This window comes from Vombatus ursinus, unplaced genomic scaffold (assembly GCF_900497805.2).
Source record: "Vombatus ursinus unplaced genomic scaffold, bare-nosed wombat genome assembly UNPS02014799.1, whole genome shotgun sequence".
Taxonomy (NCBI): domain Eukaryota; kingdom Metazoa; phylum Chordata; class Mammalia; order Diprotodontia; family Vombatidae; genus Vombatus; species Vombatus ursinus.
Genome location: NW_020954577.1, coordinates 11668170 through 11685385, shown reverse-complemented (window position 1 = coordinate 11685385; position 17216 = coordinate 11668170). Strand labels below are relative to the sequence as shown.

The 17216-nt window shown below is 40.3% G+C and overlaps 1 protein-coding gene across 1 annotated transcript in view; it reads left to right on the top strand.

The window, feature by feature from the left end:
- ITGB8 (integrin subunit beta 8) overlaps positions 1 to 17216 on the top strand; it is a 105926-nt gene that overhangs the window by 52107 nt on the left and 36603 nt on the right. The window contains exons 4-6 of the mRNA XM_027872041.1: positions 1353 to 1599; positions 3683 to 3848; positions 7336 to 7494. Coding sequence (XP_027727842.1) covers positions 1353 to 1599; positions 3683 to 3848; positions 7336 to 7494 — 572 coding nt within the window. The remainder of the gene's footprint in view (positions 1 to 1352; positions 1600 to 3682; positions 3849 to 7335; positions 7495 to 17216) is intronic.

The following is a 17216-nucleotide window of genomic DNA, read 5'->3' as shown; positions in this document are numbered from 1 at the left end:
TCCTGTAATAGTCTGTGAGTCTGTGAAACTGAGGCGTGGATAGCAGAATTGATTTTTCAAAAGTCACATGGATAGCAAGATGAATTAGGGTTACAGTCAGAGGGTTAGGGTTAGCATTGAAGTTAGGATTCCAAGATTTCAACCCAAGTCCCTAGACTCAAAATTCAGGGCTCCTTCCACTAAAGTATGATGAAATTTTTTAAAAATTAAATTTTGTTATGATTTTTAAGCATGTGCAATAATTGGAAGAATGAAGCACTACCTTGTAGAAGTCATTAGGGGATTCCTTTAATGAACAGACAAGGATGTCCTATAACCAGGTAAATTGATGATTCATCGGTCAGTGATGTTGTTCAGTCATTTCAATCTTGTCCAATTCTTCATGGCCCTATTTGGGGTTTTCCTGGCAAAGATACTAGATTGGTTTGCCATTTCCTTTTCCAGCTCATTTTATAGATAAGGAACTGAGGCAAACAGGGTTCAGTGACTAACCAAGGGTCACACAGCTAGTAAATGTCTGAGGTCAAATTTGAACTCAGGTCTTCCCGACTCCAGGCCCAGTGCCCTATCCATTTTGTCACCTAACTGCCCCTTCTTAGGCACTTAATACTCATTGAATAAACAAAGTATGTTTACATAGCCCAAAGCAAAGACTCTCTAATGGTAGAATTTGAATCTTTATGCTGGCTAAAAGATGGAATGCTTAGTTCAAGGAATAACAAGTAAGACAGTTTGACTGGAACAGAGAGTCTATGAAAGGAAGTAATGTTCTAGAAATTTGGAAAAGTAGAGGGAGTCAGATTGCAAATGGCTTCAACTGCCAAACTGAAGAGTTATTTGGTCCTAAACACAATAGGGAGCTCCTGATGATTTTTGAAGAGCAGAGTAACATGATCAACCTTGTGTCTTAGGAATGTAAAAGGGAGAGGTCTCCATGATACCATGAGCCTAGGCCAGCAGAGATGTGTTTGAGTATAGAGACCTTCCTGATACCCCAGGAATGGCATCACAAGTCAGCCACATGCTTCTGCTCTACAGAAAGCTGACTCTACTTTCATACCTGGACATGCCTAACATAACATCATCTCCTTGATGCCAATGGGAGTTTACATTCAATACTTTTCACAGTGATTGAGGAGAATCCAATGTGAAGACAGGGGAATTGGGCAGATACACTAGAGACATTTTCACCAGCTTCTTTAAGTGACATAATATTTTTTTTTAATAATCATGAAGCTATAAGAGATGCTTAAATTTCAGAATTTATGCTCTCTGCTTGACAGTCTCCTCCAATAAATGATCAGATGGCAAAAAAATTATTTGAACATCCATATTTTTTTTCTTTTGATTAGGAGCTGAAGCTAGCTTTCTGCTGAAAGTCCACCCTTTACAAAAATACCCTGTGGATCTTTATTATCTTGTTGATGTCTCAGCCTCCATGCACAATAATATAGAAAAACTAAACTCTGTTGGAAATGACTTATCCCGGAAAATGGCATCTTTTTCCCATGACTTTCGACTTGGATTTGGATCCTACGTTGATAAAACAGTGTCTCCCTATATTAGCATCCACCCTGGCAGAATCCACAATCAGTGCAGGTACCGGGAGCATGGCTGAGGCACATAATATGCTGGGGGGTGGGGTATGGTCCAGGCAGGTGGATGGGGGGGGGTTCAAGTGCTCCACAAGATGCTTGTGGTGTTGGTGTTGTTTCTTTTGCTGCCGCTGTTTGGGGTTTTTTTAAATAATATTTATGAATGAAAGATTTGGAATGCTTGGTAGAGAAAGCTGTTCTTGTGTACTAGCTTTCAGGGTCAGCAGTGACATGGTTAAGGAGGGAGGCAGTAGGAGGGAGAGAGAGAGGGGGAGGGTGGAAGAGGAGGGGGAGAGACAGACAGATGGAGAGGGGAGGAAGAAGAGAGAGGGGAGGGGAAGGGAGATAGAGGGAGGAACACAGAGACAGAGAAACAGACACAGGGATTGAAGGCTGGCTTCGAAAGCAGGAAGACCTGGGTTCAGATCCTGCTTCTCTTCCTAGTGCTGGAGCCTGAGCAAGTCACTAAAGCTTTATTTGTCTCAAGTGCATATAATCTACTTATGACAAGAGTTCTTAACCTGGAGTCTGTAAACAGATAGATGGATGGATGGATGGATGGATGGATGGATGGATGGATAGATAGATAGGTAGATGTTTCAATATAATTTATTTCCCTTGTAAATCTATTTTTAAAATCTTAAGCATTTAAAAACATTATTCTAAGAAGGTACCCATAGGCTTCAACAAACTGACAAAATCAGAGGGTCATGATACCCAAAGATGTTTAAGAACCCCATATCTATGATTATATCTATATATAATATGATAGATAAACATTATATGCATATACATATACATATTGTTGTTGCATAGATTTTTGTGTATTTGTTTCTATATATGCTATATGTATATATTCATATAGGTGGATTATGAATATATGCATGCACATGTGCATAAACATGTGTATGTGCATATGTGGGGCTATAACAGATTACACATGTATGTGTGCACACATATATTGTGTGTGCGTGTGTTCACAAGCCACCTATATATTAGTGCATATGTACATATGCACACATGCATAAATATATTATATATGTGCACATACATATCCACGTAAATGTATATATATGTACATGTATGTACTATGTGTGTTATACACATAAACAGAAATTAGATTGTATACACATATATAATTGTAGATAGGTCGCTGTTCAGTCATTTTTCAATCATGTCCAACTCTTCATGAGCCCATGTGGGATTTTCTTGGTGAAAATACTGGGATGATTTGCCATTTCTTTCTCTAGCTCATTTTACAGATGAGGAAACTGAGGCAGACAGGGTTAAATGATTTGCCCAAGGTCACACAACTAGTAAGTGTCTGAGGCCATATTTGAACTCAGGAAGATGTCTTCCTGACTCCAGGCCTGTCACATCATGGCCCTCTGACTTTGGCAGTCTAATGAAGCCTGTGAACTTCTTCTTAGAATAATGTTTTTAAATGAATAATTTTAATGTAGGTTTATAAAGGATAAAATTATATTGAAACATAGTTATCTATCTATCTATATCTATCTATCTATCTATCTATCTATCTATATATATAATTTATAGTCCCCAAGTTAAGAATTCCTGTTATAAATAGATTACACACACACACACACACACACACACACACACACACACACACACATTCCTATCCTGACTTTCATGCATAGACATCCTAACTCATGAAAACCCTATACTAAGGCAAGCAAGGCCTGGGACCCCCATGAATGGGGGTAGTAGCAACACCAAGGAAATCTTGTACCCATTGGTATTGAAGAAATCTTTGCCAGGCTGGATGAAGTTGTTTTAATTGAATGATTATCATTTGGCCTGGAGAAATTGGCATTGCTCTTATAATTTACAGAGTTTCAATATCTCTCTGTATTTTCCCCTTGGACGTTTATTTCTAAAGTGCAATATTCAAAAATATTGTTTTTCGTTCTATTTATGGCTTTTACAATGTAGATTTTCTTTTTTCAAGATGTAGTTAATGGAAAATCAGGGCTGTCTACCACTTCATCCCTGTAATTGTTACTCAAAGGGTATTTTTGAAAGCAGAGAAGAAACTAACCCCTGTGTTTTGTCTTCCCACGCAGCGATTACAATTTAGATTGCATGCCACCTCATGGCTACATTCACGTGCTGTCTCTGACAGAAAACATCACGGAGTTTGAACGAGCAGTTGACAGACAGAAAATCTCAGGGAATATCGATACACCTGAAGGAGGTTTTGATGCCATGCTCCAGGCAGCAGTTTGCCAGGTAAAGGGATATCTGAATTATCAGTGATGAAAGAATCCTTAAAGATCAGGTTGATTTTAGGATTATTTTCTCATTTAGCCAAAAGTAGAAAGTGTGAATTCATAGTTAATAAGGTCTTGATAGACTCAAAGACTGGGTCAACTCTAGTGAAATGAAAATTAATTGGAATGCATTTGGAATAAAAAAATTACACTCAGTATATTGGAAGAGACCTCTGATATCAGATTCAATCCTTTCCATGTACCCTTTGTTCACCCCCTCTTAGCTCACTCTGCCAACTTTCAGGTTGACTCCCCAGAGGGTGGCTGTCTACTTTTTATCTTCAGAGTTTTAAGGGTAAACCTGAGGGCTTCTAATGGTATTTCTCACAAGCCCCCATCCAGTGAGTTCTATGATATCAATCACCAGTTCATATCTCCCCAACACTAATGAACCAGATACAAACAAATTTACTGGTAGTACAGTGTTTAGAGTGCCAGGTCTGAAGTCAGGAAGCCCACAATGGAAATGACTGAACAACAACTATAAGGACAACAACACAACAGATAGGCTCTTGGATTTATTGCTGAGAGTGTTACAAGACTTGGTCATTAAATCCATGCCCCTCCCTTTACAGATAAACAACCGGAAGCTTGGGGCCGTCACCCAAAATCACTTAGGCAGTAAGGGACAGAGCTGGGATTCAAGCCTGGGTTCTCTGTCTCCTAATCTGGCCCCTTTGTGCTTCACCATTCTGAGAGCAGAACCACAAAGATATTCCTCACCAAACCAGAGTAAGGCACACTCTCCCCACCTACACACAAGTCCCTAAAGAGAGTGGATTTCAACTCCTAAGTTTGTCCCATGTGGGACACCTTCTCCTTCCTATACATACAAAAAGTCCCTGGGAGGAGTGGACTCAAACCTGTAAGAAACATGTTGGAACACACAAGTTGAGAACCCGTGTAGCCAAGGGTTACCTCTTAGCCTTGGAGCTCCTTTTAGCTCCTGGTGGAGTCCCCACTATGTTTACTTCTAGGTGTGTCCTAGCTAATGGACAAGTGGCTCCCTGATTTGCAGGATACAGCCTTTCAGCTGTCAGGTTCACTGCTGGGTGCCAGATCTCTCTTCTGGACTCCCCACTGGACTTGGCCATTGTGGGTATGGCAGGCTCTGCCACTGACTCCGCTTCCTGGACCTCTGATGGTCCTTGTGAACTTCTGAAGCTTACAAAGTCATACGGTTCTCTCTGGATGTCCTGTTGTCTAAGATCAGGAAAGACTAAAGACCCCAGAAACAGGCACTGTGCACTCAGGGACTCATGGCAGCCAGAGGAGAAGTGAAGGCACAGCCAAAGCTGCCCTCCTCACCTGGTGGACCACAGCCAGCCTTCACTTGAAAGATGTCAGGGGAGAGTTAAGGACAAAAAAGATGCTAGGGAGGGATACAGAGCTCCTTTTGCACTATAACTCAGTTCTGAGTCTTTCATTTATCCTTTGGGCTCTTGAAACCAATTAGAAAACTCCTCATCACTACACAGCACCAACCCCTCAGTCACTCATGGCCGGCAAGTTGCTTCCCCAAGTTCACTGGTTGGTTTGATACCAGCAGGGAATGCTATGTATGCTCTGAGGACTGGCCTCATTGATTGGTCCCCTAATACATATCCATGAGAGAGCTCAGGCCCCACATTGCATAGGGAGTAAATTATGACCGTAGGTACCAAATCCAGGTCTTCTGAATCCTAATCCTATGGGCTTACCCTGTCTCCCATAAGCAACTCAGTACTTTCTGTTTGGGATATGGCTTAGGTTATTTGGGGAAGAGGGAAGAAAGGTGTGGGAAGAAGAATTAAGACAGAACAGAATGGCTTTCTACATGGGCTACTTAACTCATACATAGTCTCCTAAGGGCTTTGCCAGAGGTGAGAATTTCGTACTTTTCAGAAGGGTCTTTTTTACATGGATTTAAAAAAAAATTGCTTGACCTAGAGAGACGAGAATCACAGACATTCCATAAGGAGGGACCCTAAAAACCATTTAATCTATTCCATAACTGAAACAAATATTTCTCCAATATTACCAACAAATAGTCATTTGGCTTTTGCTTGTTAGATTTCATCCACGGCTCAAGAACTTGGGGCTTCTAACTCATGCAGGTATTTGCTAGCTTGACCTTCCAGGATGGTTGCCATAGGTTGCCATAGGTTATTAAGTGTGACTTTTTAAGAGTCATCGAAAGTGACTCACCTTTACGTCATGTCATACACTATTTAAACCACTCTTTGAAACCACTCTCCTCACAGTGACACTGTGCTTTGGTTTTACAAATGTTATTGTCCCCATTTTACAGATGAGAAAAAATGAAATTCAAGAAATCAAATGAGTTAATTGTTCATGGTTATAAAGTAGAAATAGTTGGAACCAGAACTCAAGAATAGGGTTTTCAGTTCTACATTAGTAACAATCAATTATTAATAAGTATTTGTTAATTGCCCACTTTGCATTGCATTTTATGTTTGGTGTTGGGGATACAATGACAAAAAAGAAAATTATTTTCCACTCTCAAGATGCTTCTCTTCTACTGGTCTCCAGAGACAACATGGGATTAGGACCTCAGCCCCAATGGACATATGAGGGTACTATGTGGGGAGAAGATTAAGACCTCAGTCGCAATGGATATTTATATTGTTTTCATCTTCCAAAGTATTACTCAAAATACAATCTTGAGTGTGTATACCTTTTTTTTTCAACATCAGGACTTTCTGAGAAAGGCATATTTACTAAATTGGGATAATGGGGAAAGAAATGACATTGATTTTCTTTCTCAATGTAAGAAGACCCTAGAGAGGAAAAACAGAATTCCACTATTGGCGCATCTTTTCCAAACCAAGCCGAATGTTGGCATTATCTTCAGATGAAAGTGAAGTCGTACAGTTTAGAGAACCTTCCAAGAAAATTAAGGCTATCCTTTTTGATAATATTTCCCATCTCTGAATTCACCCAAAAGATAGATAATAAGACTGGTATCTTTGAATTCACCCAAAAGATAGACAATAATACTGATATTTTGATAGCACTTTAAATACACTCAAATTTGATATGCCCAACAACTCTGGCATATTGGTACTAGTTGTTATAATCCTTAATTCCTGCTAAGCATCATGTTATCACATTGTCAGCACTCAAAGGGACCTCAGTGACCATGTAATATAAGCCCCAGTGCATACCTTTTTTAAAGGAAATTTACAGTAATTAAAGAGAAGCCGGCCATTTTTCACCATCAAACCAAATTATTGAATTCAGTATAAAATAAACAAAGATTTGAAAAGGAAAGACAAAATGAAATATAAATTCTAGGATGAAGTAGCAATGGTTTTTGATCCCATCACCCACTCAGTAGTTATTATGACCCAGCATCATTAATTAGGTATATGCAAAGCTAAGGCCCGTGGTACAGATCCTAAGTGGTTTCGTCAGGTCTGATTGCATGTTTATTTTCACTTTAGAGTCATATTGGTTGGCGCAAGGAAGCTAAAAGATTGCTTCTTGTGATGACAGATCAGACTTCTCACCTTGCCCTTGATAGCAAACTTGCAGGGATTGTGGTGCCAAATGATGGAAAATGCCACCTAAAAGACAACGTCTACATTAAGTCCACAAGCATGGTAAGGACCCATTCTTCCATGATTCATCTCTGCTCTTTGACTGAAGTCTCAAGCGTGGGCAGTTCAGCTGTTCTTCTACATGGAAGGGACCCAAACAAACAGAAGATAGAGCCAGGAAATGTAATGAGACAGGACCTAAGGAATAATGGCTTCTTTTAATGGTGATTTGTAAAATAGAGAGTCAAGTGTCTTAGGGAATCATTAGTAGCTGACTCATGCATGTAATGAAAAGCGGGGTATAATTTATATAATGGATCATGTGCATTTGTTAAAAGAGAAAGGAATCAGCCTGTATGTAACTAAATCAGGGCTGTTTGGGAGGATCCCTTCTTCTGCAGTGATATCTGCTACTTGGCCAAGCATTGGAAAATCAGCGCTGAGGCCAATGCACTCCCGTGTACAGTGGAATAGGAAGGGTTTTAGAGGAGAGACTTACTATCTGAACACTCTGTACCCTTCCCTCCCTTCCCCTCTGGGAGATACTTTGAAATTAGAGGTGTTGCATATTTGAATTAGCTCCTGAGTTCAGGGCAAGGTATGAATCACACAGACTCCTGTGAATCATATCTCTGGGTGCACACGGCTGGATGCCAGTCATTTCCAGCACAGACTAATTCTTGGTATAGAAAATGTGCAAAGTATCACATCTATCAGTTCATTGCACTGACATCTGAGTAATCAGTATTTCACAAGAATGTGTTAACATCCTCCAATGACACAAGAATTAGTGTTATGCATGAATACCTTCGAATTCTAGCAGTGACCCCAGAATTGTTCTGTCATCTGGTAATTAACTCTTCAGTCAGCTGACCTGACCAGTAAGTCTGGATGGTTTTTGATGGGAAGAAAAAAATTTAATTTTCATGTACAATCGTTCTGAAGTTAATTGGTTGTTTACTTGTAAGCTTTACTTGTACATTTAAAGATTAAAAAAATCATAGTTGGCGTTTCAGAGTAAGATCAGTCATTAGGAGATATCTGAGGGTATCTCCCCCTTGACTTTCCCACAGGCTGCATGTGTGTTAGACTAACCTATCCAATTTGATTGGTGTCACGTTCTTATCTATCAGTAATTTTTCTCTATTTCCTTTATTATAAGCCAGGCCATCGACCAATAAACAGACATTTATTAGACATCTGCTATGTCCAGGTACCGTTCTAAGTGTTAGAGGTACAAAGACAAACAGAGACTGTCCCTGCCCTCAGTGAGGTTGCGTTCTATCTGGGAAGACACACTGCATGTTGTTTCTTGGTGAAGGCTTTTCTCGCCCCAGATAATTTGACTCTGACCTCTCTTGTATTTAATCCAAAGCAAATGCCCTACTTGGAACTGGCATTCCTCTGTGGAGGCTTCGATGATGTCACTGAATTCATCCCTTTAACCCATATTTATGTTGGGTTAATGTTATAGCGTCAGAGGTTTAAAGCTACAGGGCACTGTCCCATAGTAGTACAGTGCTGTTCCTGGATCTAAAGTTAAGACTTGAGTTTAAATCTTATCTTACATACAACTTTGTGTCTCTGGATAACTCTGGGCCTCAGTTTCTTCATCTGCAAAAAGGGACATTTGGGCTAGATAACCTCAAAAGTCCCTTCCAGCTCTAGCTCTGGTGTTAGGCTAATACCCTCATTTTACAGATAAGGAAACTGAGACCTAGGAAAACTAATAGCTTGTCCACAGTCACACAGGTCATCCAACCCAGGACCTCTAATTCCCAAATCAATGCTCTTCTGATTGTAAAGTTTCCTTAGGCAAAATGGAAATGCCCTATACATTACTGTAGGGGTTCAGTCATTCAACAGATAATTATTAGGTATCTATTTGTATGCTGGGGATACTTACAAGAATACAATACAACCTCTGGCCTTTTGCAGTGGTGTTAAGGCATTTATTCCAGTGGCAAAAGAAAGCAAATTGAAGCCTCAGAAGGGATGGGGGGGAGGGTGTTCCTCCATCTACATTTTGAATCTGCCGTCACAAGGGCATCTGGGAAGACTTCAGGCTCTTCAGCTTTTCATCACAGGCAGGATCCTAAGATGACATGGAACATCTTGTATGTCCCGATAGTGTCTCCAGCCCCTGAAGAGACACATCTTTTAAATGTCATTGACATGAGAAGTAAACTGCAAAATTTAGTAACCTTTCTTCTGTCAGTCATTCGGCAAGGATTTATCAAATAACAGGCAAGGTACTATTCAAAACCCTGAGAAGATCAACAGGCAAAAGACAGGCCCCACTCACAAAGAAGTAGTGACTTGTTTGTAGTGAAGAAACTCTGTCATCCACTTAGAGTGGATAGCTTCTAAAAATCAGTTATACCTAATATATTTTAATATTTATTAATTTTATTTAAATAAAATTTCTAATATATATTTTATTTAAATAAAATAAAACAAATATCTAATAATATTTATATTAAAGTACCTCCTTGACTAGGCAAGACAACCTTCTCCAAAAATGTTCTGAATCCTTAGTAGGTGAACCCTTTTTTTCCTACTTAAGGTATGTTTTCCACGGTACAGCATCCCACAGTGAATAAACTAGTATTTAATCTATCATCAGCCAACTAGCGTTAAGTCCCTCCTACATGCCAGGGGCTGTTCTGTGCTGAGCCCAGGGATGTAAAGAAAGGTAAAAGATGGTCCCCGGCCTCTAGGAGCTCACAGTCTGATTCAGGGGAGACAATATGCAAAGAATCTGTTGGAACAAGCTATAGGCAAGCTAAGTGGGTGCTACTGACCAGAGGGAAGGCACTGGCCTTGAGGGGGACTGCAGAATGGGGGATTTGAGGTGAGATGTGAAGGAAGCCAGACACATGTTTATCTTGAGAAAAGCTTAACTCAGGATTTGCTTGGAGAACCTTGATAGCCTCGGTTTAAGATGAGCTCTATCCAGTCCATTTCAATTAAAAAGACATTTCTTTAAGGCTTATGCAGAGGACACTGAACTAGCCACCACCCTCTTGCTCATCTGCAGTACATTAATTTTAAGAGGAATAAAAAGGTGAAAAGAAGAATCAGATGTTTTTGTTTCTATTCACTTGAGCAATCACGTATGAAACACTTACTATGGACAAGGCGCTGGTCTGGTTACCGGGGGCACAAAAACAAAAACTGGGAACAGACCCCGCCCTTAAGGAGCTTGCATCTTATTATAGAAATACCAGGAGCCCACAGAGAATCAAATACAAAGTATACACAAATTTGTATGAAGAGATTTTGAGAAAGAGGAAAAAGAGAGAGGTCACTGGATGGGTGGGAGGGGAGGGGAGGCCTTGAAGGAAGCTAGAGATTCTACAGGGCAGAAGTGAGGAGGGAGTTCATTGTAGACATGGGAGACTGCTTGGGAAAGGCCTGGAAGCTGGAGATGAGATAGCATGTGTGTGGGGAATAGCTGGTGGTTCAGTTAGATTGGAATGAAGAGGGTGATGTGAAGTCAGAGCAGCCATAATGGTCACAGTCAGATTGTGGATGGCCTTCAAGGCCAGGCTGAGGATCTTCTATTCTATTCTCAAGCCAGTGAGCATGATGGCCCTTGGTCAAAATGACCAAATTCCTTAGTATTAGATGGCTTGTGAATGGGTAGCCTCAGTCTTCCCTAGTTGAAGATTTATTTTTGAGAGGAAGGGACTGATAAAAGTCTTTTCATCCATGTAAACAGTAGAGATTGATTTCTACCACATGCACATACGTACACATGCATACATGCAAGCACATGTATAAACACACACATACACACACACACACACACACACACACACACAGCCATTCCTTCCAAATTGATAGGCTCTCGACTTCCATAGGCAGCCTTCAACAAAAGAAGAATGCTGTGATTTTCTTCTGAAGGACAGTTTCAGACCGATCTCTCTGCATGTTTGCATTCCTAGTGGAGGAAGAAATAAACCAGAGGAGCTGGTTTATACAAATTAAAAAGCCAAAGCTGATTACTCCATGTAGCACAGTTTACAAATAAGAAACCACTATTTGTATATACATTTGGTAAGAACACAAATAAAATCTTCCATTATTGAAAAATTGAATTTGTCCTCCCTTCAGCCAAGCCTAAGGATGGTCACTCTTCGAGCTTTGTGTTCTGAGAGCTCTTGTGCTTGGTCTTGCTATTGTTTTCCATTGCTCAACTGCCAACTTCAGTAAACAAGTGTAACCTGAGGCAGTTTCATCTGGGCAGTGGGCCGTAATAACAGAGCTGGGATTGGAACCCAAGTCTTCTGACCCCAAATTCAAGTGCTCTTTCCATTCTAACAAACTGACCTTCGTGAGAAGGGTGATGGTACTGGAATTTCAGGTCTGGGGCTTGGCTTCCCCTGGCCAGCCCCCACATCCTTCCTTCATGCACTTTGGAACCTTTGCCTCCAGACCCAAACCTGTTCTCCCACCCCACCCTACCCCACCCCTCACTCTTCAGCTTGCTTTGTGGAACCACCTCTGCTGTTGGTCACATTGTTAACAGAGCCAGGAAGGTTACAGGAGCCAATCACAGCAATAGAAGTGGCTGAGATCAATGGTGATGACTAGACAGGAAGGGCAGAACTGAATAGAGCCATTCATTCATAAGTATTTATTAAGTGCCTCACGGTGCCCGGCCCTGAAGATACAAAGACAAAAGAAGAAGGAGGAAAGAAGGAAGAAAAGAAGTATTTATCAAATGCTGACTATCTACCAGGCTCTATGATAAGAGTTACTGCCCTCAAAAAGCAGATTCTGCTTGGGGGAAGCCCTGTGAACACATATACAGAAAGACAGAGAAAATACCAGAACTTCTTTTAAAATGAATCAGCTCTGTGTCAGCTATCATTGTAGAACTTCAAAGAATCTCTTACATTTTCTGGGAAATAAAGTTAACTAAAAATTAATATTAAGAAAGAAAGAGCCAACCAGAGGAGTTCTCTCCCTACCCCTGCCCCCACCCTCCACCATTAGGCACAATCAATGACAGCATTGAAGTAGTCTTTAAATCCCACCCCCTGCCCATGCCTATTTCCCAACAGAAACAAATATATTTCCAAGAAGTGATAACTGTCTCATGATTAAAGCAAGGTACCACAGGAAACATTTCAAACTCAGTGTGAATTCAATTTAAAGTGGTGGCAAAAAAGGTGTTTTTGAACCTAAGGCAGACATCTGTCTAAATGGGCCCTTGAAAGGAGACAGGAAGCTTAGTACAGACAAGAGAAGAGGACCCTGGATTTGCATTTGGGAGATTTGGATTGGAATCTTGCCCCAGCCAGAATTACCTGGGTGATTCTGGGTAAGTCTTATCACCAAGCTCAGCTTCAGTTTTCTCATATGTCAAATGAAGGGATTGTCATGGATGGCCTCTAAGGTCCTTTCTGGCCCCAAGTCTATGATCCAGTAAGAGGTGAATTCTACCCTGTGCTGCTAGAGAGAAGGGGATGCTGAGACAGCCGTGGAAGAGAGCCTAGAAGATGACTGAACTGTCCATAGACACCATGCCTATCTTCTCTGTGAAGACATCTTGTTGGAAGTTGTCTCCTCAACTAGGACTTGACTTCCACAGGGCAAGGATCAGGTTTTTTCCTTCTTATTGACAACTGTCTAAGATGAATTAGCTCTTTGGTGAGCCCATTTGCTAATCTCTGAATTAAAATGAACGTCCTGGACTTGGTAAAGTCCTTAAGCAGGCTTCTCTTTTACTCTGTCTTCTGAGCTCCGGCAAGTGCACAGATGCACATCTTTGACATCCTTACCTAATCACTATTTGAGGTATGCACACCTGGTTTCCAGGAAACAGATTAGTTTGGGCTATTACAGTAAGACCCTGTCCATTTACAGGTCATGTTTGAGATGATCTACCCAGCTGTTTCAAGTAGTTCAGAGGCAGAAACTCTGAAGTTCCACCTTCCTTTCTTCCTGCTGAGTCTGGGCTAGGCTGGTGCTGGGCCAGGCCCCAGGGATCCAAAGCAGACTCTGTCCTCAAGGAGTTTACCAGCACACCTCATGATGGACATTTGCCAAAGGCCTTAGTTTTGAAAAGTTTTTTTTTAATATTCTTTTAATCTCTAAAGCAAATTAACTCTCATGAAATTTGTAAAAGTTAAACATTTTAAAGGCATTTCAGTCCTTGGCTACGTGTTCCAGGATCTTGCACAATAGTCCTGCTTCTGACCCTGACTGAATGATGATGAGCAAGTGACCTCACTCTTTGAGTATCAGTTTCCCCATCTATAATTGGAAATGATGATCCACTTTCTGCTTCTGTGAAGCTTCAAGGAGATTGCAGTTTTGAATTTGTCTTTTGGTTCCTATCTGGGATTTCACCTAAAGAGGCAATTCTCAGTGAAGAAATTTCTTCTATGTTTTCAAGTCAGCACCTTCTCTCTGTCTTATAATCTTAGACAATTGTCGGGGCCACAGAGATGTTCGATGACTCAGGGAGACAGAGATAGAATGAACTCTGCGCTTCCTGACTCCCAGGCCAGCTCTAGGTCATTCACTAAGCCATGCTACTTCTCTGTACAATGCTTTGTACATGTCAAAGTGCTGTAGAAATGGTAGCTGTTATTATTAACATCATTATTATTGTCATCATGGCCTGGAATCTGTGTGAAAAGGATTTAGAATTGCCACTCCTAATATGCCACCTTTCTACAAGTGATTGAAGTTTGGAAGGTCCAAGATTTAGAGCTTGAAGGGATCCTAGAGGGTGGAAAATCCAACCATGTCATTTTACAGGTGAAGAAAGTGAACCTCAAAGAGTTTAAGTGACTTGCCCAAAGTCACGCAGTTACTTTAACCCAGGCCCTTCTGACTTTAAATTCAATACTTTGTCCACTATGCCAGGCTGCCCCTCTAGTTAACCAGTACAGAACTTTTTGTTAAGTCAAGGAAAGGAAGGAAGGAAGGAAGGAAGGAAGGAAGGAAGGAAGGAAGGAAGGAAGGAAGAGAAAGAGGGAGGGAGGGAGGAAGGAAGGAAGGAAGGAAGGAAGGAAGGAAGGAAGGAATTTTGGGGATGTAGAAATTAAAATAAAACTTTCAGTGATTCCCGTGAAATTACTGAGGGGTATATACATACACACACAGATACACAGAGAGACACATACTAATTAGTCACTATATTGTGGTTAAGTAAAAAGTTAGGATGAGAATACCAACTATTTTTATTTATTGCTTTTGTTCTGTTTAAATTCCAAGCAAACTGTGTGTTTGCTTCTACTTAGGAAGAGCCAGATGGAATCCCTTTGGATTAGTAGCATCTTCTTTGGACTTGAACAATTACAAAGCCAGGTCAACAAGAGAAGGGGAGGTGGAGAATCCTGGTTAACTGAAAGCTTTGACTGAATAGAAGTTTCTCAATCCAAGCCTTGTGCCCTTTCTTTTACCTCTATACATCTTAGTGCACTTTTTAGAAACCTAATTAAGCTCCTTAGTCCATGAAATTCCAGCCTCTGGACTTTAGACTATGAATTCCAAAAAGGTATTTGAGTGATTTCGATGAGGTCAGCTCAGTCTGCAGAACGCACAAGTCAGCATGGAGTAGTGGGCAGAGGGCTAGACTCTGATTCAGAAAGACATGGGTTCAAGTCTTTCCTCTGCCACTTGCCATATGGACATGCATAAGTCATTTGACCTCTATAAGCCTCAGTTTCTATATCTATAAAATGAGGATAATATCAGAAGTGTTTGTTTCATAATACTGTTGTATAGCTCCACAGAGATAGCCCTTTTCCAACTTTAAAATGCTCTATACATGTCAGTTCTTGTTTCTCAGAAAGTCAACAAGGTAATGCATTCAGTTGTGACTCCTTGTTTTGAATAACAAGAAACAAGGGTGGGGGAGAGAAGAAGGGAAGGTTCCCCAATAATATTGATCATGGGCTTATATTACCGTTGGGTAATTATAGCTATATTACTATATTATAATTATATTATATTATTATAACTATACTGAGTTGTTGGACATAGTGATGTGTAAGAACCTTTCCAACTCTCAATCTGTGGTGAATGAGAATGATGGGTTCCATAAGTTTGGCACAAAAAACTCAGTTACCCAGAATGCCAATGGAATGAGATGCTCCACTTAACTGAGTTTTTTGACTAACTTGGTGTTAACCAGAATACCTTTTAATTTCTACCCTTGTTGGAAAATCCTGCTAAAATATGTCAGTCTATATTCCGACCTTAAGAAATATAATACCATTTTGCTTAGTGTTCAAGGATCTCTTTCTTCCTGGAGGCCACCATTCAGATAATCAGTTATCATCAGGTATCATGATTGATTAAAATGATCATAGGAGATGCTGAATTGTAGACTCACTCATTCATTCATTCATTCATAAGTATTGACAAAAATAGCATGTAATGGGTTTTGCAAACCTGAGAATTTCAAATAAATAATAGTTGTTGTTATTATCATTATCTCTATAATTACTGTTATTACTATGAGGTAGGCACTAACAAAAACCATCACTGTCCTCTGGGAATACACATTCTACTGAAGCAGTAGTGTAATATAACAAATACCAGATCAATATAATACAAGGGATAGGTGATGATTGGGGCATAGGAGAGAACCAAAATTCTATACAAAAATGTAAGGAAGCAAAGAATTATTCCAGACTGGGGGAACCAAGAAATACTTAATAAAGCAAATGGCACTAGAGCTGAGCCTTCTATAGAAGACTCTAACATATTCTGATATTTAGCATCCTTGATCTCATCAATGTGCCTCAGGGGTGATTGTGTCCATGTCAATTAAATCAAGGAGCCAGGCTCACAGAGCAGCCTGCTTTAAGGTAATAATATAGTTATGTTCTGCCTTTAACCTGCATAATTTGAGGGGAAATGACCCAAATTGAAATTGGGAAACAGAAAGTAGTGACAAGAACACTGAGCTGGGAGTCAAGTGACTATGTTTAAGTCCAAAATCTGTCTCCAGCTAGTATGACTTTGGGAAAGTTATGTAAACTTTGAGTTCAGTTTTGTCACTTGTAAAACAAAGGGGATGCACTCAATGGTTCCTTCCAGCTCAAAAATTCTGTTTTTGCATAGCTGCCTTATTTTCTTACTGAGCATCTCTGGTCACCCAGAGTATGGTCTGTTGAAGTCAGTGAGCTGTGAAATTCACTAGGATGCCTGCCAGGTTACTTGTCCTTGAATTGGCTCCTTTCCACTACCCCTTGTGATTTTGGAACTCAAACAAAAACAAAATCAATGATGTATATACATATATATATATATATATATATAATATGTGTGTGTGTATATATATATATATATTGCCACTGTCCTATCTCAGGACCTCATCCCTGTCCTCCTGGGCTATTGAAAAAGCTTCCTTATTGGTCCCTGCCATCAATCTCTCATCTTTCTGATACAACCTTCACATAGCTGCCAAATTAAAATCTTCCTAATGCACATATCTGGGGTGCTCGCCTACTGAAAAACTGCCAGTGGCTCCCTGTTGCCATATGACAAACTCTAATCTCCTTATCCTCAGAGTAAAAGTCTTCCCCAATCCCTTTCCAATCGACCTTTCCAGAATTAAGAGTAAAAGTCTTCCCCAATCTCTGTCCAGTCGACCTTTCCAGAATTAATTCATGCAAATTACTCCTCTTCAATCAGTCATGGGTTTCTGCTGAACAGAGCCACTAGCTGTAATCCAATCTTGTCTTGTTTCCTCCAGCCTCCAGGCCTGAAGTATGCTCTCTCCACATGTCTACTTGTTGAAATCCTTCTACTTC